At 43.2% G+C, this 26,744-nt stretch overlaps 1 protein-coding gene across 1 annotated transcript; it reads left to right on the top strand.

The window, feature by feature from the left end:
• PXMP2 (peroxisomal membrane protein 2) lies at positions 1-26,744 on the top strand. The gene is made up of 5 exons (XM_077461196.1): positions 1-396; positions 3,679-3,795; positions 18,324-18,486; positions 22,063-22,182; positions 24,093-26,744. The coding sequence occupies exons 1-5, from the start codon at positions 278-280 to the stop codon at positions 24,159-24,161; spliced, it is 588 nt and encodes a 195-aa protein (XP_077317322.1). The 5' UTR covers positions 1-277; the 3' UTR covers positions 24,162-26,744.

Raw genomic sequence — 26,744 nt, forward strand, 5'->3', positions numbered from 1 at the left:
CCTAGGGATCGTTAGCAAAGCGCATGAGTGGGGGAAAGCGGAAAAGGCCTTTTTTAATGTCCATACGTGTTATATCCCACATGTGTACATGAGTGCGGGGACTGAATGAGCCTCCGGATATGTAATACACGGCTTCGTACAGAAATAGAGCGTAGGAGTACAGTCCGGAGTACAAATGGGCGGGGAGATGTCAGGGAAGGGGGGCACGGCATTTATGGGAGGAGCTTAGGGCTGTCTGGTATCCGCCCCTTTACTAGAGCATTTGCAGGTGAGAAGAATGCCAGGCGCTTCTAAGCCGATCCGGGAGCTGGCCGATGTGCCTATACACGTACTGCTACTGAGGACCTACCTGCAGCTCCTGCGCAGCCGGCCGGTCCTCACCAAGGCGATCACCAGGTAACCTGACACTTCCATATAGCATGCTGGGACTACTGGCTGCTTACATACAGGGGCTGTATTGTGGGCTATGGTATGGAAATAATCTCCTTCAATAAATGATCAATTTCTTTTCCAGTCAATCTCTCCCAATAGGAACAATTGTTTTTTTAGTTAATAACCAATTCCATCAATATGACCCACGCGGGGAAGAGGATTCTGATCAATAGTTAAAGAGGAGCTCCCCTCTGGAAAAAAATAAGTCAACCACTACAAATAGTGCAACTGCTGACTTTTTTTTAATATTAGGACACTTACCTGGCGTGGGATCCAGCATTGTCAGCACACCGAGCCGCATTGTCAGTCAGCTTCAGGTGCAGGCACCCGCATTGTAAGAAAAACTGGCAGCTGGTTTGCTACTGCGCATGCGTGAGTTGTGCTGCACATTCTGAATGGTCCCGCTGTCTTCAGGGACGTGTGTGTGTGTGAGCCACAAAAAAAGTGACAAATATGGCAGTGGAGTGGGGGAAGGGTGCAAACAAGCAGAGCTTTACCTTTTGGGTGTACCTCCACTTTAAAGTGGTTGTAAACCTCAGACATGAAATCTGAACAAAGCACATCCCTCTGTTGCAGTGTTCATCAACCCTGTCATCAGGGCCCACTAACAGGCCAAGTTTTATGTATTACCTTGGGGAGATGCAGACTAGAATACTGCAATCACTGAGCAGCAAATGATATCACCTGTGATGAATTTCAGCTATCCTGCAAACCTGGCCTGTTAGTGGGCCCTGAGGACAGGGTTGGTGACCACTGATCTATAGTGTGTGCTTCTCTCAATCCAGAGCACTAGGCTTAATTTCTGACTGCTGCTTCATTCCTCTGCTATCAGCATGAATCCCTTCTGAAAAATTTTCCTGACACTAAGAGAAAAAAAAAAACTCTCTAACTGTGTGCTATGTGGAGGGGGGACATGCCACTTCCATCCAATCGGCTCTCTGAGCTCTCCTCACTGAGCTCTGCAGAGTGTCCCCTTTTTTCTGACGGCTCAGACAAGCTTTATAATTCAGTACTTTGAGCAGGGGAGGAGGACAGAGGGAGACCCAGGAGAGCTGCAGATGGTAGCGTATGATGGAGGAACATACACTGACAAACAGTGCTTCATATATCGTGTTCAGTGTACAGAAGGGAGGGTAGAAGCTGTCAGGATCAGCCAGGTATTTCAGGTGATAGAGGGGGTCAAAATACACAGTACAAGCACTATACATCTGCAAAGTGGCACGTACATCGCTGTATCATCAGGCTAGCGGGCACGTGCCTGCGGGTCCCGCAGACTTTATGTCCGCCGGTGGCCGTGATCATGTCACGGAGAGGCCTAGTGACATGACAGGGATCTACTGCTCCCTGTCATCTGGTGCAGTGATCTCTGTCATGTTCTAGTGAGCCCCCCCCCTACAGTTAGCACATGGCCAGGGAACACACTACCCGAGCAGTGACATTTACACAGCAATCAGTGCATTTTTATAGCGCTGATTGCTGTATAAATGACACTGGTCCTAAAATAGTGTCAAGTGTCCGATCTGGCCTCTGCTATGTTTGCCGCCATTATTAATAAAAAAAAAAAAAAAAGGTTAATAAAAAATGTCCTTTATTTTAGACCCAATAACTTTTGCGCAAACCAATCAATATTTTAAAGTTAATGGGACTATCGGTGAGTGAACAGCGGGTCAGAGGAGGAGCCACTGCGGGACAGAGAAGACCATTGCTCTTTAAAAATAATGATTTAAATAGAGTTGATTTAAATCAAGCCTTTTTAGTAGTGATTTATATCTTGATTTAAATAAACTTTATTTAAATCAAATCCACCCTGCTGACATGTGAAACTTTGGACCTCAAAGAACAAGTTCACCCAAAACAGGGGATCCCACTCTTCCTCCCCCACCTGACCTGCCCCACCTATTTGAATTTTTTTTGTGGGGGGAGGAGGGGTGGCAGCTATTTGACAGGTCCCACTTCTACTTGATCTGAACAGAAGCTCTCCTTCCCCGCAACCTAATGCACCATTCAAAAAATGCAGCACGCCTCACGTATTCTCAGTGGCCATCCGGCTGTGAAGCGGCAAGGAGTCCCTGCCAGCTGCCCACAGTTAACGTGCTGGGGACAGAAGACCGGTGAAAAATTGACCTGGGTGATGACGGTGCTGGATCATGGGAGAAGTGAGTGGCTGTCTATGAAAAAAGCTAGAGTATTTAAAGCTGCTGACTTTACATTTTTTAGGAAATGATTTGAAGAACCGCTTTAAGATTTATAAAATATCTGACAACATTTCCCCTTCAACTGGGAAGAGCCTTCTTAAAATAATGATCCCCATTGAATGGTTGCTTTCTCAATATCTTTCTTTGTGTAATGCTTGATATATAGGAGAAAAAGAGTACACTACATAGTTCTCTCCAAAGATTTAAATAATCAATATAAAAACAAATAATTCCGTCACATAATGTAGTCCACTCAAATCATGCAGGAATACAATTCAGTAATTCATCCGTGGATCCTCCTGTGCCTCCTAGCTCCACCCTACACATTGCATCATAAAGGACTTCATCAGGGGAATGGATTAGGAGACCTAATGTTACTGTCTTTTTATATTGAGGCTCCTGTGGCACTTTCCTTTTTTCTTTGTTTTTTGTTCAGTTAACATTAGCACGTCACAGTTGAATTCACAGATTTAGTTGAGTCGCTTAGAAGAATTCATATTGAAACTGAATCTCTAATATAGAAATGAGTTCCAAGCCATGAGATATATATATATATATATAATTATTTTTCTCTCCTCTCTATCTTGGCTTGGAAACTGCCTTTTTTACGCAAATTTAAATCGACATGTTAACATTGCCTTGGCATCACCTGTCAACACGCCCATTGAAATCAAGAGGACTGCACCGCATCGTTGAGCCAAATGATTGGTTCTTGATTTAAGTGAAGTTTGTTTTTTTTTTCCCAAAATCTCCCTTCAGATGGGGAAAGGCATCCAGGAGGCAACAGTATCGCCTCTTATATGCCTGCAGACAGCCGCCTCTGAAAATTGCTTTTCAGAGAGGAGGCAGGGACTTTTGGCCATATGAGGCCTGTTTTAATTTCATAAACCAACTTATCACATAAGAGTAACTGATCGACCTTCTTCTTCTTCTTTTTTTTTTTTTTTTTGTCCTTGGGGGGGGGGGGGGGGGGGGGTCTTGTTTGTGACATTGTTATTCCTCTGTGGAATTTTAATTTAATGATTGACTTTGAAATAACTTGTCCCTACAGCGGAATTCTGTCTGCTTTGGGGAATCTGCTTTCACAGAACATTGAGCAGAGGCGCAAAAGTAAATCTTCAGCCAGAAATGTGGACCTGGTCGCACTTCTTCGTTTTGCTGCCTATGGGTGAGCCTGCCAGACTGGTGTATTTGGAAGTCATGAAATATTGGTTTACTGAATAAATGTAATCCATTGCTGCAATTTAAGACAGTTTTCACTTGTTAAATTACATTAAATCACCAAAACCCCAACTGCTACTGATAATGTCACAGCATTTTGAATGAATAAAAAACTATATAATGGACTCCTACACAGAGGTTACAAGCTTTGGCTTCTTAACTTGGTTGCAGCAGGACCTACCTCTTGATGAACCAGGTCTAATATTTCACATTTTTGCATGTTCCAACCAAAAATGTAAGTGTGATTTATGTGATAGACCAACACAAAGTGGCACATAATTGTGACGTGGAAGTAAAATGATAAATGGTTTTCAATCCTTTATTTGTGTAAAATATATTGTATTCAGCCCCTTTTACTCTGATACCCATAACGTCTAGTACAGCCAATTGCCTTCAGACGTCACCTAATTAGTAAATAGAGTCCACCTGTACGTGTAATTTAATCTCAGTATAAATACAGTTGTTCTGTGAATCCCCCAGAGGTTTGTTACTGAACCTTGGTGAATAAACAGCATCATGAAGGCCAAGGAACACCACAGACAGGTCAAGGATTAAGTTGTGTAGAAGTTAAAAAAAAAAAAAAAAAAATATGATCCCAAGCTTTGAACATCTCGCGGAGCACTCTTCAGTCCATCATCCATCATCTGAAAACGGAAAGAGTATGGCACAACTGCAAGCCTACCAAGACATGGCCGTCCACCTAAACTGACAGGCCGGGCAAGGAGAGCATTAATCAGAGAAGCAGACAAGAGGCCCATGGTAACTCTGGAGGAGCTGCAGAGAGAACCACAGCTCAGGTGGGAGAATCTGTCCACAGTACAACTATTATGCCCTGAACACACGGTCGGACTTTCCGACGGAAAATGTGCGATTGGATCGTGTTGTTGGAAAATCCGATCGTGTGTGGGCTCCATCTGACTTTTTCCGTTGGAATTTCTGATCTTGTGTAGATAATTCCGATGGACAAAGTGCCACGCATGCTCAGAATAAATTAAGAGACCACAGCTATTGGCTACTGGCCCCTTTTATAGTCGCGACGTATGTGCTGTACGTCACCTCGTTAAGAACGATTGGATTTTCCGACAACTTTGTCCAACCATGGGTATGCACAAGTTTGGCACAAAATCCATCGGAAAAAATCTAATGGATTTTGTTGTCGGAATGATCCAACCGTGTGTACAAGGCATTAGTTAGTTAGTGCACTCTACAAATCTGGCCTTTATGGAAGAGTGGCAAGAGGAAAGCCATTGCTGAAATAAGGCCATAAGAAGTCCAGTTTGCAAGAAGCCATGTGGGGGACACGGCAAACATGTGGAAGAAGATGCTCTGGTCAGATGAGGCCAAAATTAAACTTTCTCATATCGTCTTCCAGGACAGCCTCTGAGATATAGGGCTCCTCCCTCCGGGACAGGAAACACGTCAACCCAATCAAATAAAAGGTGTGGTCCTCCAGGCCCTCCTCAGTTTTTGTTTCCTGCTGGATGGGAAGGAGCACATCGGAACTAGTAGGGGAGCTCCTTCTCAGGGGTTGTCCTGGGGGGAGCACCTGGTGGACCTGGCCCTTAGCACCCCTCGGTCCGTTCGGAGGGAGGAGAGGGTAGCTATCAGTCCCCGCTGCCATTAAAAACGTTCGGAGAGAACGGGACCCCGATGGGCAGAAATCTCCCCCTCTATAGCACTAACTGCTCGTACCTGGTCGGTCCGATGGCGGGCGAGAGACGTTCGGATCCACTGGCTGGTGTTCGGGTACTGTAAGCGGTGCGTTCGTAAGGAACGCACGGCGTGAGTGGGCGGAGTTTTTGCGTTCCGGCATCCGGAAGTGGGAGAGACGCGCTTCCGCCGGATTCGCGTCATCAGGGGGCACTGCAGGACCTGTTCCAGTCCTTTGGGCGCAGCGGTGTGGCTACAGGGTTGCCTGGAGCGGTGTGAAGGCTCAGGGAGACTGAGTAAGACACTGGAACCATGGAGGGCGCAGTTGTGCAGGTGGACTCCGGTTCGACAGGCTCCAGCACCTCTCAAGTAAGCTTGGTGAGGGCAGACCAGGACTTACACTGAGGGGTGGAGGGGTCACTCTTACCTTAGTACCCTCCCGGGGTGGGGAACCTGCTGGTCAGGGGGGCGCTTCCTAGGCAGACCCTAGAAGCACAGTGGTGTGGTCAGGGGTGGTATTTTAATGGGACCCTGTTTTTCTTTGTTTTTAGGTCAAACAGGACAGAGCCCAGATACCTTTGCCCAGAAGGAAATGTGCCGTGTGTGGGGCTAAGTTAGGCACCGGTTGGGAGAAGCCGCTTTGCCCGGATTGTCAGTAGCCTGGTGAAAAAGGACTCGGTGGCAGCTTGCCACAAAGTTTTGACATCCGTAAAGGATGAAATGGCATCCACCTTCCAGTCATTCAAGAGCATGATGGGTAGGATGCAGGGTCCTTCTGTCTCTTTACCCAGGGCTGTGAGTATGCTCTCCTTGTCTGAACCAAGTCAGGAGGAGGAGGTGGATAAGGAGAGGTTACCAAGGTCATTAGCCTCCTCTAGGGCAGAGTCTACTTCTGAGTCAGAGGAGGAGGAAGAATCCATTAGATCATGCAGATGCAAGCTGTCTTTGGACGATGTGGGTGACCACCTCAAGGCAATATATGACACTTTGGGGATCAGGGAAGAACAGGTCCAGCTTTCAAAACATGACATGATGTATCAGGGGTCGAGTGTACTGAAAGACAGGGTATTCCCTGTCCATAAATCGCTGATTGAGGCGATTGTGCTGGAGTGGGAACAACCGGAAAAAGGCCATGTTTTTCAGGTAGCCTTAAAAGGAGGTTCCCTTTTGAGACGGATGTGGTGCATCCCTGGAACAAAGTTCCCAAACTTGATGCTCCCTTGGCTAAAGTCTCTAAAGAGACAGATTTGGCCTTTGATGATATGGGTTCTCTCGGGGATCCCATGGATAAGAGGGGAGATGTGCTGCTTAAGAGGACCTGGGATGCCTCTTCCATTGGGCTTAAGCCAGCCTTAGCAGCTACCTGTGTGGCCAGAAACTTAGAGTGTTGGCTTACACAGTTACAATCGCATATTTCAGCGGGCACTTCCAGGCAACAGCTGTTGAAGTCCTTTCCGCTACTGTTCAAGGCAGTGGGGTGTTTGGCCGATGCCTCTGCAGAATCAGTAAAATTGGCTGCTAGATCTGCCGCATTAGTGAGCGCTGCCAGAAGGGCCGTTTGGCTTAAAACCTGGACAGGCAACGCAGCTTCGAAAATTGAAGCTATGTGGTTTACCTTTTCCCGGGGACCATTTGTTCGGGCCCGGCCTACAAGAGGCGTTAGAGCGCACGCAGGATAGGAAGAAAGCTTTCCCAGGAAAGAAAAAGAAAGCTGAAGGAAAGCACTTTTTTCGAGGCTCTAGGCAGCAGAACCTGCAGGAAAGGGAGGTTCGCCCCAAAAAACATTGGTCGGGTTACAAGGGAAGGGGTAGAGGAGGAATCTTATTCAACCCTCCCCTAAAACCCAGTGACTCCTGTGTCCCGGTGGGAGGAAGACTGGGGAAGTTCCTTCCACAATGGGTTACTTCAACCGAAAGTCCGTTCATACGAGATGTAATAAGGAACGGTTACAGGTTGGAGTTTGGTTCAGTTACCCTCCCGAATTTTCAGGTGACCAGGTTACCAAGGGACCAAGAGAAGGCAAAGGCTCTGGGTCTTCTTCTGGGGGATCTGGTGGACCAAGAAGTACTGGTGCAGGTGCCTCCGGAGGAGCGAAGCTTGGGGGTTTACTCCCACGTATTCGTGGTAAAGAAACCTTCGGGGAAATTCAGGGGGTGGAGATTCAGTATCAGCCTGAACAGGTTCATAAAATACAAGCGGTTCCGTATGGAGTCAATCTTCTCGGTAACCAAGTTTTTGTTTCAGGGTTGTCACATGGCCACCGTGGATCTCAGGGATGCATATTTGCATATCCCGATTCATCCGGAGTCCCAGAGGTTTCTCGGGTTGGCTGTGAGGATGAACACGGGAGTGGCACACCTCCAGTTTCGAGCTCTCCCTTTCGGGCTTTCGGCCTCGCCAAGGATCTTTACAAAGGTTCTGGCAGAGGTGCTGGCCCCGTTAAGGCTCAAGGCTATAACGGTGATTCCATACCTGGATGATCTACTGTTTATAGCTCAATTGGCCCAACAGCTGCAGAGGGACATGCAGGAGGCCTTAGGTTTCCTGCGCTCACTGGGGTGGCTGATAAACCAGGAAAAATCCCAGTTGACCCCTTCACAGGAAGTCCTATATTTAGGATACAGTATCTCTTCGGTGGAGATGAGGGTGTTTCTTCCTGCGGAGAAGATCAACAAGCTGGAGCAGGCGGTAGCCCAGCTTCAATCAGGACGGGAAGCCCAGATCAGGGAGGTTATGAGAGTCCTAGGATTGATGACATCATGCTTTCCAGCGGTGGCCTGGGCAAGGCATCATCAGCGCCCTTTGCAGAGACTTATGCTCCGTTATTGGGATGGCAGTGAGCAGAGCCTGGATCAGGTTATTCCCCTATCTTCTGCCGTCAGGAGGTCTCTGTGGTGGTGGCGGGCTCAGGTCAACCTGGACAAGGGTCTTCCCTGGTCCCCACAAGCTACGGTGGTGGTCACGACCGATGCCAGTGCGCTGGGTTGGGGTGCCCACCTAGAGGGAATCTTAGCCCAAGGAACCTGGTCGAAGGTAGAGGCAGGTCGTTCCTCAAACCAGAAGGAGCTTCTGGCCATTTGGAATGCTATAGAAACCTTCCAGTCCCAGTTACAGGGCAGGGATCTGCAGGTTCGGTCAGACAATGTGGCAGCAGTAGCTTATCTGAACAAGCAAGGGGGAACAAGAAGCCCTGCGCTGCAGGCTATTGCGGACAGAATCTTCTGCTGGGCCGCGAAGAACTTGTCCTCGATATCAGCCATTCATCTGACTGGAACTCAGAATTTGCTGGCCGACTTTCTCAGTCGGCAGAAGATAGGCCAGGACGAGTGGTCCCTCAACAAGGAAGTGTTCGAGGAGCTTGTGTCATGCTGGGGAAGGCCAGAAATAGACCTATTTGCAACAGAAAGCAACAGGAAGGTGACACAATTTTTTTCGGTTCACCCACAGGATCGGGCCAGGGGGATAGACGCCCTTGCCAATCCATGGCAGTTCGGCCTGTGTTATGCCTTTCCTTCTGTAAGGATGGTGGCGGAGGTTGTGCAGAAGTTCCGGTTGGAAGCTACGGACCTCATTTTAGTGGCTCCTTTTTGGCCAAGGAGACCCTGGTTTGCCAGCATAAAGAGGTTGGCTGTTCATCCTCCGCTATTACTGCCACTCAGGGAGGATTTGCTTTCCCAGGGGCCTATCCTGCATCCTCAGATAGAGAGAGACTCAAGCTTGCGGCCTGGTATCTGAGGAACAGATCTTAAGATCACAGGGTTTTTCAGAGAGAGTGGTTAAGTAAGACCTTGTTAGAATGCCGTAAACCAGTAACTAGAGCGATTTACGCCAAGATGGGGAGAAGGTTTAATTCCTGGTTGCGAGAACAGGGGATTGCACGTCCCGGGGTCCCGGCAGTCCTAGATTTTCTGCAAGCAGGGGTAGAGCTGGGCCTCTCTATCAGCACCGTAAAGGTACAGGTGGCAGCCTTAAGTGTTTTCCTTCAGTCCTCTCTCCAGCAGAATTCTTTTGTCAAGAACTTCAAGGCTTTGGCTAGATCCAGGCCTGTGAAGATGAAGACCTGTCCTACTTGGGATTTGTCCTTGGTCTTTAGGGCTTTGACCCGAGATCCATTTGAGCCCTTAGAGAAAGCATCACTTAAATGGATGGTACTAAAAAAACGTTTTTTTGATAGCGATCACGTCAGCTAGAAGGGTGATCTGCAGGCGCTCTCGGTCAGAGAGACATTTTTGTTCATTTTAGAGGACAGGGTAGTGCTTAAGACTGACCTTGGTTTTCTCCCTATGATTGTGTCCACTTTTCATAGAACACAGGATATTATTTTACCAACATTTTTCTCAGCCTCAGGCGGAGATGAGGCGAGATCTTTAAGTTTTAGATGTCAGAAGAAGTCTTTTAATTTTTTTTAGAAGCCACTAGGGTCTTCAGGAAGTCAGACTCACTCTTTGTTAATTTTTCGGGTGCTGCAAGGGCTGCAATGCGTCCAAATCGTCTATCGCCAGGTGGATACGAATGGCGATAGTTAAATGCCTATGAATTAGAGGGGAAGCAGGCTCCCTTAGTTAAGGCACATTCTACCAGGGTGGTTTCTGCATCATGGGCAGAGAGGGCTGGAGCCTCACCGGAGGAGATCTGCAAGGCAGCAACGTGGTCCAGCTACTCTACGTTTGCAAGACATTTACCGTCTGGATTTATGGTCTGATAAAGAGCAGACTTTTGGACGAAAGGTCCTCCAGGCAGTGGTCCCGTCCTGACAAGGTGAGCTCCTTGCTTATCATCTCAGAGGCTGTCCTGGAAGACGATATGAGAAAACCGGAGTTAGACTTACCGGTAACTCTTTTTCTTGGAGTCTTCCAGGACAGCCTGGTTTCCCACCCAAAGTTGTTTAAGTTGGACTGAGTGGTGAGGATGTGTACTAACGTGATTGTTAGTGTGTTATGTCTTTCAGAGCCTTCCGGCGGTTCTTGGAGTAAAACTGAGGAGGGCCTGGAGGACCACACCTTTTTTTTTTATTTGATTGGGTTGACGTGTTTCCTGTCCCGGAGGGAGGGGCCCTATATCTCAGAGGCTGTCCTGGAAGACTCCTAGAAAAAGAGTTACCGGTAAGTCTAACTCTGTTTTTTTGGCATTAAAAGCAAAACGCTATGTGTGGCGGAAAACTAACTCTGTGCATCATCCTCACCGTAAAACATGGTGGTGGCAGCAGCATGTTGTGGGGGTGCTTTTCTTCAGCAGGGACAGGGAAGCTGGTCCGAGTTGATGGGGAGATGGATGGAGCCAAATACAGGGCACTCTAAAGCCTCGTACACCCGATCGGATTTTCGGCAGCAAATTGTGTGATGACAGACTGTTTGCCTAAAATCCAACTGTTCATACGCTCCATCTGGCAACAAATGTTGGATGGCGGGCTAGTAAATTTTTGGCAGACAACAGTCTGTCAGATTTTCCTATTGTGTGTGTGTGTGTGTGTGTGTGTGAACACAAGTCCAAAGTACAAACGCACATGCTCGGAATCCATGCTCACTAAACCCGACATTACCAGAAGGTGCTCAAGAGCTGAAATTTTATGTAGTACGTCACTACATTCGTGTTTGTTGGCCGACAATTGTGTACTGTTTGTATGCAAGACAAGTTCACGGCACACGCCCTTCGGACAAAAGTCTGGCGCTTTGTCTGCAGAAAATCTGAGACTTGAGAAGAAAGCCTGTTGGAGTCTGCAAAAGACGTTTAGATGGGGTGGAGGTTCACCTTCCAGCAGGACAACCATCCTACAGCCAGAGCTAAAATGGAATGGTTTAGATCAAAGAATATTCATGTATTAGAATGGTCAAGTCAAAGCCCAAGACTTAAATTGCTTTTCACAGACGCTCTCCATCCAATCTGATAGAGCTTGAGCTATTTTACAAAGAAGAATGGGCAAAAATGTCACTCTAGACGTCTAAAGCTGGTAGAGACATCCCCAAAAAGACTTGCAGCTGTAATTGCAGCGAAAAGTGGTTCTACAAAGTATTGACTCAGGGGGGCTAAAAATAAATGCATGCCACACTTTTCACGTTTATTTGTAAAAAAAAAAAATTGAAAACCATTTTATCATTTTCCTTCCACTTCACAATTATGTGCCACTTTGAGTTGGTCTATCATATAAAATCCCAATAAAATACATTTATGTTTTTGGTTGTAACATGACAAAATGTGGAAGATTTTCAAGGGGTATGAATACTTTTTCAAGGCACTGTATATATATCTCCTTATCAAAGGCTTTTGGATGGTTGTGTGTTTGCAAGTCCTGCAACTGCAATCCTGCCCAGGCAACTGTTATGCCCCGTACACATGATCGGGCTTTCCGCCAACAAATGTTGGCTAGTAGGTTCTCAAATTTTCCACCAACAAATGTTTGTTGGACTTTCCAATCGTGTGTACACAAGTCCGTCGGAAAAGTTTACGCATGCTTGGAATCAAGTATGATCCAGAGATATAACTAGCGTTCCTAATGAAGATCTCGTGTACGTCACTAAGTTCCTAATTGTTGGCCAACATTTGTGTGACCATGTGTATGCAAGACAAGTTGGAGCCAACATCCTTCGAACAAAAAATGGTTTTGTTGTCGGAAAGTCCGATGTACAGGGCATAACACGTTTTAAAGTCTAACTCTATTCACAAAACAGAGTTTGAGCTGGAGTAGGAGAGATTTATTTTGTTCTGTGCCCTATCTGACACATTACCACCATGGGAAATCTCTCCGACAGTGATACTGTTTTGGATTGGAACCAGGGTCCGATATTCTTATATCCGCCCCTGGTCAAATTGATAAATTGGTAATGTCAGGGTGTTGCCACACCGATACAATTCACTGAGACAGACACCAAGTTCAGTGTAAAATTACTTCTCTTTATTCTTTCCTGTCATGGAGACTTTCATATGAACAGCTGGGTATTTCGTTATCGGATAAGGCAGGCATATGCAAACTACAAAACAACCACAAAAACATATATATCTTATGACAATATATAGCAGGCATGTCCAAAGTCCGGCCGGCAGTTTTGAATGGCCCGCCTAGTTATTTGGACATATATATCTTTTGTGGCCCCCGAGGATCTCACAGCACCAGGGCCACAAAATATGTATATGCCTTGTAAGGGACAGGGAGGAGGTGGGGCCGAGTGCCGTACACACACAAGAGAATTTCTGGTTTACGGCAGCCTCTGTAATAGGAAGTCCCGTCTCCGGCGCTGCCATTGGATGACGGTTCCCTCCATCAAAGGAGGTGGGACTTTCTATTAAAGAGGCCGCCGTGTAAACGGGAGATTCTGCTGTAGGTAATCTTTAGCGCTCGTCAGTGCATTCCTGGCAATGGTGGGTTCTGCATTCCTGTCAATGGTGAGGCTACATTCATGACAATGGTGGGTCTGCAGATGGGCGGCTGCAGATAGGCATTGACCATTATTATGCTTCATAGTTCTTTATTACATTTTATTTTTTTTTTTCTGAAACTTCCCTCTTAAAGTGAAGGTGCGTGTTATACGCCAATAAATACGGCATATCCAAATAATACGCCTAAGCTCATCTCTTTACCACGCACAGCCACAAAGGCAAGATAATTCTTGTTGGGCAGTGTATTAGTGCTCGAACTAACACACTTAGACCAAATTTTAATAGTTCAAAGAATGTCAGGCAAAATGGTCAACCCTCACGCATGTTCCCTTCATCAAATCTGGCCCGCTTTGAAAAAAGTTTGGACACCCCTGATGTATAGGCTTCAGCTAGGTCATGTCCAAATCTTGCTAGTAGATCAGGAAAATTTGCCAACTTGTAAAGGGCGTGTAAGGGTTTTTTTTCCTGGGTATGCCATCTACCCCCACGCATGTTATGTCAATGCCTGATAGGAACAAGGTATCGGGTAGTTCTTCTGCCCTAATCATGGACCTGGCGACACGCCTGTGTCACATAGACTAGTGGTGGGGTGGCCCTCTATGGCAAGGATTATTCTTGCAAGAGGGCCTCCTGAGTCTCCAGAAGATACCATGGCGGGTGCAGGTGACACAGGCTTGCCTGAATCCTAGCGGAGGACATTCATGTGATCTGGAGAGGGGCGAACTTTGCAGATATCTACTGAATATGTTTTAAGGCTGATGAGCAGAAGCTGAAACATGTAATTATATATTAGAATAGACATTTCATCATGATATACTAATCACATCCATTACGATACCAATTTAAAAAAAAAGTGAAGGGTTAAAAAGTTTCCCAAGGTTTTTATTGCTTTCCATCCCATCATATACTGGTAAACCTTGCATCCTCCTTTTTGTTTTAGAAACCTCACGGGGACAGGAAGTGAGAGAAAATCTCTAATGGGATCACAGACAGAAATCTAAGCCTAATAAAAATGTTATGTTTAAAGCAGCAGCTCTAAATTACTTATTGTTATTGCAACAGTTTTTACTTTAAACAGAAGTACATTTAAAGCAGATTTTCAGGTATAGATTTTTATGGCATAGTTGCCTTTATTCAGCTTGTAGCGGCATAAGTATGCATGTTCCATACCTGGCCAATCACTGTGGAGTTTAGCACTGTAGTACCTGCCATTACTACAGTGGTCCTCGCTGTCTTTTGGCCCCTGGCTCCAGAGAATGCCTTTTTATTTTTCTCAATAAATACAAAGCGATCCCTGACTGGACAGGGTGGAGATAATGATGTCATCACTCGGCCTCTCAAACTCATCCAGTCAAAAAACACTTTGCGTTTATTCAAAACAATACAAAGAGAATATGGATCATCCATGGCAAACAAGGTACCCCCTGTGGATACTATGCAGCAGGGCATATGACTTGGAAGACAGAGGGGATAACTGTAGCAGCAGTGGCTACTACAGCGATTCTCCTCTAGCACAGAGATCAGCCAGGTATGGAACTTGCAACGATCCAAGGTAAAATAATATTGGGGCTGCCTTTGCTATTCTTTAGAAAATGCTAGTTCTCTGAATCTTCTTTCAAATATTTTTTGAGTTTTCAATAATAAACTGTCACAACAACAAACAGTACACAGCAAATGTAGTTCTCTGAAACTTGCTGATCGGATTAGTAATTTTTACCTCCCATTTCCAGTCTTGCCTCCACTCTTCTTTTACAGCAGTTGTGCAGGGTGTCTAAACATGGCTGCAAAGTTTAATTGGCACAACAAAAGACCCATTGCTCTCAGTAATTCTCATGGTTGAATACGGCCATCCTATTTTTTACTTTTGTTTTGTTTTTTTCTAATTCATTATTTATAGTCTGCAATCTCAAACAAATCAAAACCAATATAATGAGACATAAAATGTACGGGAATATAACCTTGATCGCCAGGTGACTAAGTTGGCTGCATCCAATAACAACCACCAATCAAATAGCATTTGAAAGCTCAAAGTATGAGCTATTATCCAGGTATGTCACTCCATCATGGATAGAATAGAAGACAAAGAAGGTCATACCTTGTGGTACAGTCAGAAAATCCATGCAGTTAATGCGGAACTCCTATTTAGCATTTTTATGGTTTCAAGGAGGAACAGAGGAGTAAGACTGTATGGATCTTTAAATCGCAAGCTTATATATATTTCTTCTAGGCCTTGCTGCACTGCAAAGTTACATAGTTAGTAAGGTTGAATAAAGACACCAGTCCATCCAGTTCAACTTGAGTGTCTACAATTGTCCCTATCCCAGTACATTGCACACTCACATCAGTCCCTACCCTCAAAGAGCCCAGGATCCAAGGTCCCCATTCATATACTAGGGTCAATTTTGGACAGAAGCCAATTAACCTACCTGCATGTCTTTGGAGCGTGGGAGGAAACCGGAGTACCCGGAGGAAACCCACGCAGGCACAGGGAGAACATGCAAACTCCAGGCAGGTAGTGTTGTGGTTGGGATTTGAACCAGCGACCCTTCTTACTGCTAGGTGAGAGTGCTAACCACTACACCACTGTGCCGCCCATGAAGTTGAAATACCCACTCCTTGATTTTCCTTTTAGGCTCTGTTCACATGTGCTGCGGCCGTGGGTCACCGCATTGGGTCCAGTGCACCCCTGTTCACCAATTCAGGAGCGAATCAGGCCTGCATTCACACCTGAATCAGACCAGAAGATGCACAGGATCCTTCTTCAATGTGGACCATGGCCGCCCCGGAGCTGTGTGAACCATTGAGAGCCGGTTACACTCTTCTGTCATGTGAATTGGATGCAAAGAAAATGCACATCCAATTCGCGTGTGTGAACCCAGCCTTAAATAAAATGTGTGCCTAGCATAATATATAGTGTTTTTTGTTTAAAGTTCCCTTTAGTTCATAGTTTTAAAGGTACTACTCTTCAGATTCAAAATATAACAGAGAAAGAAAGGAAAGTTTTTTTTTTATTTTTTATTTTTTTTATTTTTATCTGGACAGTCAACATTGTCTTTTATCTATTTAAGGGCCCATTCACGCTTGTGCGACTTTGACATGACAAGTCTTGACCCATTGTTTGCAACCCGTTTAAAATCGGTGAGACTTATGAAAAGGTGCCTGCACTACTTTGGTGCGACTTTTGATGTGACTTTGGTCCAGAGAATGTAAATTCAGATAAAAGTTGCTTTAAAGTCTCGCTGGAAATCGCATTACTTTGGAGACGCGCTAATGTGAATGGAGCCTAACATACAGTGGATTCCTGTGGCAGGAATCACAGGTGTATGAGAACAGCTGTGACTGGGAAGCCTCTACAAAGCATCAACAGGGTAACGGGAGCTGTGGTTGTCTGCTGCATTTTGCATGCATTCGCACATCCTGTGGTTAGGCACAGATGAGTGACCCTGGGCACAAAAATATTGTGTCCCAGGCTGACAATCTGTGAACTGCAGTTAATGCATGCCAACATCCGTGGCCCCCCCTTCAGTCTGTCAATCATTTGTACAGGCTCCATAGCCACAGCTGTTTGCATGCACCTGTGATTCCTGATGCAGGATTCCACTGTCTGGCCCTAATCGTTCATTTGCATATGGCCTTAATCTGGGTACACACTATTATTATTTTATTTTTTTATTTTTTTTGGGACCCAGCTGGTTATCTCTGATCGGAGACACTGTACTAACCATGCAAGGTTAGTACAGCGTTCTCACAGGGCCACATCCCTCCCCCTGCCAGAACACTCTGATCAGCACTCTTTGCTATTGGGTGAGAGCACTGATTGGGAGTCGAGCGAATGCTGGCTTTCCAGCATTCACGTCCGACAGAACGGCCGGGTTCTGTTGGACAGACCATCATACACTCAAGCAGAATGTTGGCCGTTATTTTTTTGTCCTGGAAAATGTCTCCCGTCATTCTGGGGCTTAAGGCAGCCCATAGATGAGGCATTGTGAATGGGGGAATCCTCCCCACTGAGCTATTGTATTCTGACAGCAGGGAGACTTCCTCACCGTCGGAATACACTGATCAGCATTGCAGGTTATAGCCTGCAGCTCTGATCGAGTGGGGTAAAGCCAACAGGGTGGGTGTACAGAAGTCGATCGGTACAAGCACAGTGCCCATACATCAAACAAACTTTGGCTGTTCCCTGCTGTACTGGCTGCATTTCAATCCATGTTTGGCCAGTGTAAGGCTGGGCTATAAGTAGCAATTAAAGTATTTCACCCAAAACACAAAAAATGTGGTGTATTGCAGCTTGCCAATCACTAAAAGTGGTGGCTGCATTCGTGGTGTGCGTGTGTGTGTGTGTGTGTTTTGGTATTTTTTTTTTTTTTCCTTTTACCTGATGATCCAGCCAGTAACACCTTTTTGTATTAGCATACCCCCCACTCCAGATGGTGTACTGGGGGTGCCTTTTAGGCTGCATTCACACCTGAGTGTTTTCCGCTCATAAAATACTCCTCTCAAAAGTTCCAAAACTCCCAACAAGCAAAATCCCATTCATTTACATGGCCCCTGTTCACATCTGAACATTCTGTCACTTGAAGGTCAAAAAAGCACTTGAGCTTCTTTTTAGGAAGATTACAGGTATTTTACTGCTTCTGACATTGGTGACCTTTGGACCTCAAAACGCCTGTACAAAAACACTGCAAAATTGCCCTAAAAAACATCTGAAAATGATACTCGGTTAATTCAGCCTTAGACAGCAGCATTACTGAGCGAAGAGGAGTGTTAGAGGTACTAGCACATTTAAAAACACTAACACATTGGAGCCAAACTCCAGATAATAACACTTTTTTTTAAGCAGTTGCTTTTTACTTTTTTTTTTTTTTTTTTCACTTTTGAGATAAAGGTTTACATAAATAATGAATTAATGTAAGGTATCTGTCCACAATATCTATATGACAAGCATCGAACAGGTAGCCTTAGCTGACCAAAGTTGATATATTTTCTTACGTTCCAGTTTTCTTATGTTTTTGATTGTATGCTATTTTTACAAATCGCATTATATAAATTGCACAGTGTGACAATGACTGTAAGTTAAAGCACAAGTGAAGCTTCAGCCCAAACTGTATAAATGAAATCTGGGTGCAGCAGTAAGTAGTAAGAGTTGAGAAGAGCAAGTGTTGATTGGGGAAATGTACATCATGACCTCTGATCTTACATTAGAGGACATGTCGAACCTCTGCTTTCACAGCAGTCCAGCTCTGCAGTGTGCTGCCAGGAAGAGCTTTTTTGCTAGGCCTGGTTGGTGATTTATTGAAGGAAAAGGTGTGTGTGTGTGTGTGTATGTATGTATGTATGTATGTATGTATGTATATAATCTCTGCATCCCCATTTTATTTATACAGTCTGGGCTGAAGCTTTAATTGGGCTTTTAGGGATTATAACAAAACTACATCTGTTTTTTGTTTCTAGATTGTTTTTCACAGGTCCTCTATCTCACTACTTCTACCTGTTCCTGGAAAATGTGATCCCTTCATCTACACCAATGGCAGGTCTTCGTCGCCTGCTGTTGGAACGTTTAATAATCGCTCCAGCCTTTCTATTTCTCTTTTTCATTGTGATGAACTTCCTGGAAGTGAGTGCCTCTTACACTTTAGTTTTTTTTCATTTTTTTTTTTTTTTCATGCTTTTTACGGGCCTCTGATTTTGGGAAATTAAAAATGCAGTTTGTTTGGAAAAACTGTATTTAGAAAGACTTTAAATTTATAATTCCAATCTGTTTTATACAAATTCCTCCCTGCTCCACTCACAGATAAACTATTAAGGCATCAAATTAAACCTATTTTGACAATTTTAGTCATTTCAAAATTGAGGAAAAGCAATATAAAAGTAAAGGTAATATAAAGAAGGAACACTATCCCCAAGGTCTCATTGGTCATATAGGTCTAATTGATAGATGTTGTATACAAGGGTTCTCTTCTTTGTTTTTACACAAAAATTTTTTTTTTTTAATTGTAATAATAAAACAGGTACATGAAAGAAAAATGACCCAGAGGGCCTAAGCCAACAATTTACAGAGTAGGCAATGCATGGGTGGAATGTAGATCCAAAAATAGTGTACAAAGTAATTTTATCATTGATATGAACAGGAATGTATATTCAGGGTAAGCGGATCTACAACATATGAAAACCATATAAAATGTAAAACCAAGTTGGGGTTTACTAAGAGGTTGATTGGGGGAAGAGCGTCATGTAATGGGCCGGAGTCCCGATGCGATGAAGCCCAAGAATTTGAAAAACAAAGTGGCAGTATTCCGGTGTAGCCCATAAAACGCTCAGGTGCAACCAATTACCTTCAGAAGTCACATAATTAGTGAAATTATGTCCACCTGTGTGCAATCTGAGTGTCACATGATCTGTCGTTACATATACACACCCTTTTTGAAAGGGCCACAGAGGCTGCAACACCTAAGCAAGAGGCACCACTAACCAAATACTACCATGAAGACCAAGGAACGCTCCAAACAAGTAAGGGACAATGTTATTAAGTACAAATCAGTGTTAGGTTATATTAAAAAAAATCCAAACATTTGATTCCTAGGAGTACCATCAAATCTATCATAACCGAATGGAAAGAACATGGCACAAGAGCAAGCCTGCCAAGAAATGGCCGTACTTCAAAACCCATGGACCGAGCAAGGAGGGCATTAATCAGAGAGGCAGCACGGAGACCTAAGGTAACCCTGGAGGAGCTGAAGCGTTCCACAGCAGAGACTGGTGTATCTGTACATAGGACAACAATAAGCCATATACTCCATAGAGTTGGGCTTTATGGCAGCATGGCCAGAAGAAAGCCATTACTTTCACCAAAAAAACAAAATGGCACGTTTGGAGTATGAAAAAAGTTGCATGGGAGCCTCCCAAAATGTATGGAGGAAGGTGCTGTGGTCTGATGAGACTAAAATTGAACTTTTTGCTTGTGTTTTACTTGCTGTGGTCAGACTTAAAGATTGCTTTTCACAAGTGCAAACCATCCAACTTGAAGGAGCTGGAGCAGTTTTACAAGGAGGAATGGGTAAACATCCCAGTGGAAAGATGTGGCAAGCTCATAGAGACTTATCCAAAGCGACTTGGAGCTGTGATAGCCACAAAAGGTGGCTCTACAAAGTATTGATTTTAGGGGGGTGAAGCGTAATGCACATTTTTCTGTTATTTTCTCCTATTTGTTTGCTTCACAATGAAAAAAAAAAACATCCTCAAGCTGTGGGCATGTTCTGTAAATTAAATGATGCAATCCTCAAACAATCCATATTCCAGCTTGTGAGTCAACAAAACACGAAAAATGCCGAGGTGGGTGAATACTTTTGCAAGGCACTGTATAAAAGGCTACTATATCGCCACCTTACTAACACAATTGAAAGACTGGATGTCATTGCACCCCAAAACATTATGGGGTAACATAGAAGCCATCATCATACCTGGAGGTAATCTTTAACTTTGACTATTCAGCATGGCTGTCAATCCTCCTAGTTTCAAATTTCTCACTCCAACCATTCAGGCCTTTTAATACTTGGAAATCACTACTTCTCTCTAAATGGTCACATCTCACCACCAAAGCTCTCCCAATACCCCTTGAAACATTGCAGATGTTAACCCCAGACCTAGTCATACCCGTCTGGTTATTAGACCAGGTAACTCACCTTTTCGTGCCACGCTAGCCCACAAATTCTTTGAAAAAATGCAAAAGTTGTATAATGCCTCTGCCAAAGACTTTCTGATATATCAGAATATATCCTAGAATTCAACATTGTGTCTCTTTTCCTACCCTTACCTCGAAGGAGCAGTACCTACTGACCTTTTAGAATTACTACTTCACCAACATCCAGAGATGAAAAGGCATCTCCTTAATATACTCAATACTACATGAAAAAAGAACATTTTACTAAATGGGGGGGCCCCCCCCGCCACATAGGCAAAGGAAGAAAGGAATGACTGTGCAGAGCTGTGCTGTGAATATACAAGCTCTCTGCTAATTTACCCACCCCAACACAAATTTTCAGGCTGGTTCTATCTCAGTTGTCAGAACTTATGTCGGAGCATGGAAAAAAAAAAAGATCAGAAAAAAAGACATGGGACTTGGGGATTTGAAGAGAGATGAGCACATCTATCTGTAGTGTTTCATGAATCGGGTTTACATCCACTGTCACTTCCTCCTTTTAGGGAAAATCAATTTTTGAACCAACTATACGATACTCGTACTCCAAAACCATATCAAATCTGCCTATCCTGCCTCTGTGTTCTCTCTGCCACCTTTCCCCTCTATCCACCCCCTATATCTTACTATATACCTACAATGTTAATTTTCGATTTATATTGGGCTACTGTTACTCCTTGATTGTTTTACTGCTACTAAGAAACATAATGTGCTTACACTTTGATTCTTAAACTATCCAATGTTTGGAAAGTTCATTGTTATACTTTGGTTTTTGAGTATACAAATTGGGGGAAAAAAATGTGCTCATGTGAACAATGAGCATTACATATAATGTAAAAACTGGAAACTACAGTCCTCCATATATCTACTATATGCAGTCAGCATCCAGTTTGTTTTTTCAGCTATACATACTTGATTTAAAGTGAAAGAAATCGGCTCCAGTACGGTTATGTAAACCTGCAGCTCCAATTTTCCTGTGTCAGTGAGCAGCTGCAGGGAAGAGGAGGGAGCACCGACCACGGCTGGGCCATAAGAGACTACGGCTGGTGTCGCAGCTTCTGAAATTTCCAGCTGTTGTCAAGTGCTCTTTACACAGAGCTGTAGGATACCATGACTAGAGCGGATTGAAAACGGGTAGTATAATGATCCTTTTTATACAGGTTAGGTATGATGGGAAGGAGGAGGGAACGTTTTTAAGAACATGTATATAGTTAGGGGTTTCTTTCACTTTTAATGGCAGAATTATATATTTTATTTATTTAAGCAATAACTAAATAAAAAAAAAAATATATATAAAAATTATATATAAAGATTTCACTTTCAGCAATTTTAAAAGGTTCTAAGCTGGATAGGAATTAATAAATAAGCAATTCCAGACTAGTCCTTGCTTTTGAATGCTGGTTGTGTTTGTTAGCAGGTGAAAGCGCTTCATTGCCATAACTGTTTAATCATGACTAAAACCATGACCATGTGTACTGTTTCCATTCTGTCCCTTAGGGCAAAGACCTGAACTCTCTTAATAAGAAACTGAAGGACAGTTACTGGTCAGCTCTGAAAATGAACTGGAAAGTCTGGACTCCTTTTCAGTTCATCAATGTGAACTACATTCCTGTACAGGTAAGCAACATCTATTAGGGACCCTTATCAATTTTCAGCCCCAGTGTTTAAAAATGTGCGATCTAATGCAACAAAAGTAATGAAAAAAGAAAAAATTCAAAAGCACCTCTGTCCCTCTTTCCACACACATAAAAAGCATGCATGTGTATTTAAAAGAATTGCACAACATGTATTGGGTATTGCTGCACATGCCAGAGTGAGAGAAACATTTCTAGATCCCTCATTTTATGGTTAACTCTAAACTGATGAGCTGTAAAAACATTTAAAGTGTCATCTATTGATGATAAATTGGGGTACCGTCATTTTTCCAAACTGCCTGTGAAAACTCAACGCCATCTCATATTTTAATTTTATACATAAAATAAAAATGGATGTAATTCTGTTCGTGTGCGCTAATATTCTAATTTGTGTGTTTATTTCTAAAAATCTCTATATAATCTCCGTTGTGCAGAATAAAAAATTGCACCAACAATTTTTTTATTCTACAGGACCTCTGCATTCCGAAAATCTATTATGTGTTGGGGGTTTTAAGTTATTTTATAACCAACAATGCAGATTTTACCAAAAATAAATAAAATGCTCCAGAGGGGACATTAAGATATCAAATTGTGAGAGATTAATAGGGCAGATCTTCAGACTTTTGCAGCCAAATTGCGGTAATACCTACTTATATATTATATATATCGTGCACCATTTGCTTCAGTTGGACATTTAATCACTTGTTCACATATTGATTGTCTATTATATATTTCACACAAAATAAGGGCAGCATAACCTGTATTATGCATGCTGTCAATAAGTAAGCAGTGACATTATCTGACAGATCACACACTCAGCGGCTCTGGCAAGCCTCACGATCTGCTGCCTATGAAACGGTTTCACAGGCAGCAGAGGTTACTCAAAGCATTTCGGGGCAGATCTCGGTAAACAGCAAAGGTGATTAGGTGACACACCCCATATGCTCTCCTATGGATGAGACCAAAATCGAGCTCTTTGGCATCAACTCAACTCGCCGTGTTTTGGAGGAGGAGCAATGTTGCCTATGACCCCCCCCCCCCCCCCCCCCCCCCCCAGGAACACCATCCCCCACCGCCAAACACGGAGGTGGAAACATTATGCTTTGAGGATGTTTTTCTGCTAAGGGGGTACAGAAAAACTTCACCGCATCAAAGTGGCCTAGCCAGTCTCCAGACCTTCATCCCATAGAAAATGTGTGGAGGGAGCTGAAGGTTCAGAGTTACCAAAGTTCTGTCTAAAAACCTTAATGACTTGGAGAGGATCTGCAAAGAGGAGTCGGACAAAATCCCTCCTGAGCTGTGTGCAAACCTGGTGGCCAACTCCAAACGTCTGCCCTTTGTGATTGCCAACAAGGGTTTTTTTTATTTCACTCAAAGTACTTCGTCATATTTTGCAAAGGGGTCAAATACTTCTTTCAGTCATTTTAAATGCAAATCAATTCATAACTTTTCTGAAATGCATTTTTCTGGATTTTTTTTATTTATTTTCTGTCGCTCGCTGTTAAAATGACCCGACCATTAAAATTTATAGTCTTTTTCAGTGGACAAATGTACAAAATCAGCAGGGGACCAAATATTGTTTTTCCCTTGCTGTACCTGCAGTGATCATGCTGGGGACGCACACAAAGTGTGCAACTGTAGCCTTGCTGTATAAAAAGCCAATAATCCAACTCCTAAAGGTGTATGAGAAAACATATGCAAATCAGGCCTTTACATCGTATGTTACACCTAGTTATGCCAGATATTCGTGTGACAAATGTTAAAAATAGACCCATATATCTCTAATGTCTATTAATTATATTCTAATTGAGAAAACAACTTGTGCTTTATTTGGATCGATAATTAAGCAATCTCTCTCTCTCTTTCTTTTTTTTTTTTTTTTCTTTTTTTCAGTTTCGAGTGCTGTTTGCCAATATGGTGGCCTTCTTCTGGTATACATATCTGTCGACAACCAGGAAATGATTTAAAAATCGTTTTTTTTTTTTTCATTGATCAAATTTGAGAAGTCTAGAGGCATCAACAGAAATTGCTAAACTTCCTCACCAGTTTTAAAGCTTTCCTCCACTGATAACTGATAATTCAGTTTGGGCACTTTGATCAGTAGAATCTCCTGCCAGCTCCCTAAATCTTTTGTCAAGGGTCTTTGGGAAAAGATTTTCTTGTAGTCAATTGTGCTGCCACCACCACCCAGGTGTATACTCCAATTATTATTTTTTTTTTTCACATTGTGGAAACCTACAAAGTGAATGTGACCTTTTTTCATTTGACTTTGTAATTGCTGTTGAGAGAACTTGATGCTCATCTCAGGATATGAGAATTCAGCATTTGATTCATCTATCCTGGAAACCAAGCGGAATTAAATATCTGGCTGCAGTTGGACTATCATTTTTGCCTCTGCACAATTATCAGTAACCAATAATGTAATATGGTTGGAAATAGATAATGTATTATGAAATAAGATCTGCTTCTGTCTGGGGACTTTTTACCTCTTGTAATACCTCAAACGCCTAAAGATGGCACACACTAGTTACAATTTTATGTTAGATCAATAACATTTACCAATAACGAAGGACCTACCTAATTGTATACCACATACTGTACATTAGTGGTCATAGGTGTGCTCAGCCTGTTGCATTAGGGTGTTCACCCCAAAGCTCAAACACACATGCCTTTCTCTGCAGCCTAAAGATGGCAGACACTAGTTACAATTTTATATTAGATCAGCAACATTTACCAATAACGAAGGACCTACGTAATTGGATACCACATACATTAGTGGTCATAGGTGTGCTCAGCCTGCTGCATTAGGGTGTTCACCCCAAAGCTCAAACACGCATACCTTTCTCTGCAGCCTCAGCTACACTGGACAGGGAACTAATGGCAAGTGCTCTGTGCTAAGCAGCTTCTTGTTTGTTCACAAACCGAAGCATAGTAAACAGTTTGCTGTGCTTCAGTTATGAATGAACACAGGGCGTGAGTGTGTTAATTTAGAACAGGAAGGCGCTGGTATATTACATATTTACTAGCCCTTACCCCATTCTCCATCCTAAAACATCCCCAGCAGCAGCTGGGGGGAGAGGAGGGGAAGCCAGCAGCACTGTGGGATGGGGGGGGGGCAACAGGGGGAAAATTGGCACTGCATGTAGTAATTAGGGTGTGCCCTGGCACACCCCCTGCGCAAGCCTATGTTGGTGGTTTAAACTAACACTTGCACTATTGGTAAGGAAATAATTTTTTTGCATATAGGAGCTAGGTGCCAAATTACAAAGTGTTAAAGGTTTGATCTCGACATCTCTTACCATATGTTACAAAATTGCACCACAGTGAAACCTCATGTGCTATATTGCATACTATAATAATAAATGAAACGGAAAAGCCCAAACGTAATGACTTCACAGCTGTAGGTAGGCATATGGACTAATTTAACTATGTAGTACATAATAAATGAATGGAATCCAATATGGCCAGCGATATATAAAGTTTGTCATTTACATAAGGAACAATGGATAATTTTAAGGTATTTCAGGATTGCAGTTTGTATATGTGACTTTTGTGTACTTGATCGTATATGTTTGTATATATGTCATTCTTTTTTTTTTCATCCAGAATGTTATCTCAGGACAATTGTTTATGCAAGGCTTTCCTACAAGGAGCATGCCTAGGCTCTGGCCTCCATTCCACAAGCAAGTGCCTGAGATCTTGTGAAGCTACTACCTCCTACGATCAGAATGTTAAACTATTAAACCCAAAAGCAAACCTTTATTATATTGTAGCTTACCAGTTCTTAGATGTGATGGTTGTATTTGCTTGCTTTTTTGTCTTTCTTTTTTTCTATCTTCATATGGCGATTGTCATTCAGATTTGCAAAAGCGCAAGCTCTCCAGCACAATGTACCAGTTTATATGGATGAGACAAACCTTTTAACACTGACAGGAGTGATTTAAAATGATCAGATTTTATTTATTAATGCAAAACCTTTTATCCCAAAAGGAAAAAACAGTTTGCTGGTACTGCTTATAAAGTGTGAGCTGGAGTTTTGCTTCAGTTTGTTTAGTGTATCTAAATCTGCTAATACATTTACCACTACCCCACACCAGACTGCCAGTGCTGCTGTCCTTTTCTCCTTCATCCAGAGTTGTCTCACTAATACAGGAGGTGTGTTACTGACCAGATCACCGGAGGAAAAAAGCCAAAGAAAACAAAATGGACGCAGCCACCACATCTAATGATTGGGAAGCTGCACTATAATACATATATGGTTTGAGGTTTAATACTGCTTTAACTCTTGCAATGTCCCTGTTTGTTTTTTTTGTTTTTTTAAATGACTTGCTTACATATATGGCTCACATTAGTTACAGTACTGTAGATATTTAGATGCAGATTTGTTTCTTCCATTTCTAAAGATCAGGGGGAGAACGGACTAAATGTAAAAACAAAAATATCATTCTACAACTTGACTGATATATAGTGGTGAGTGTTTGCACCTATTAAATTAAAATGTGTAGTCTTTTTGAATGTTTCTAACAATAAACATTTAGCACTTTC

This window comes from Lithobates pipiens, unplaced genomic scaffold (assembly GCF_037356315.1).
Source record: "Lithobates pipiens isolate NorthernLeopardFrog02 unplaced genomic scaffold, aLitPip1_a1.2 Scaffold_3, whole genome shotgun sequence".
In the NCBI taxonomy this organism is placed as follows: Eukaryota; Metazoa; Chordata; class Amphibia; order Anura; family Ranidae; genus Lithobates; species Lithobates pipiens.

Excerpts from the sequence above, each read along its gene's own strand:
- PXMP2 (XM_077461196.1), top strand. The coding sequence starts at position 278 with ATGCCAGGCGCTTCTAAGCCGATCCGGGAGCTGGCCGATGTGCCTATA. Across the intron at positions 3,796-18,323 it reads CTTCGTTTTGCTGCCTATGG|ATTGTTTTTCACAGGTCCTC; the intron begins GTGAGCCTGCCA and ends TTTTGTTTCTAG. Across the intron at positions 18,487-22,062 it reads TTGTGATGAACTTCCTGGAA|GGCAAAGACCTGAACTCTCT; the intron begins GTGAGTGCCTCT and ends TCTGTCCCTTAG.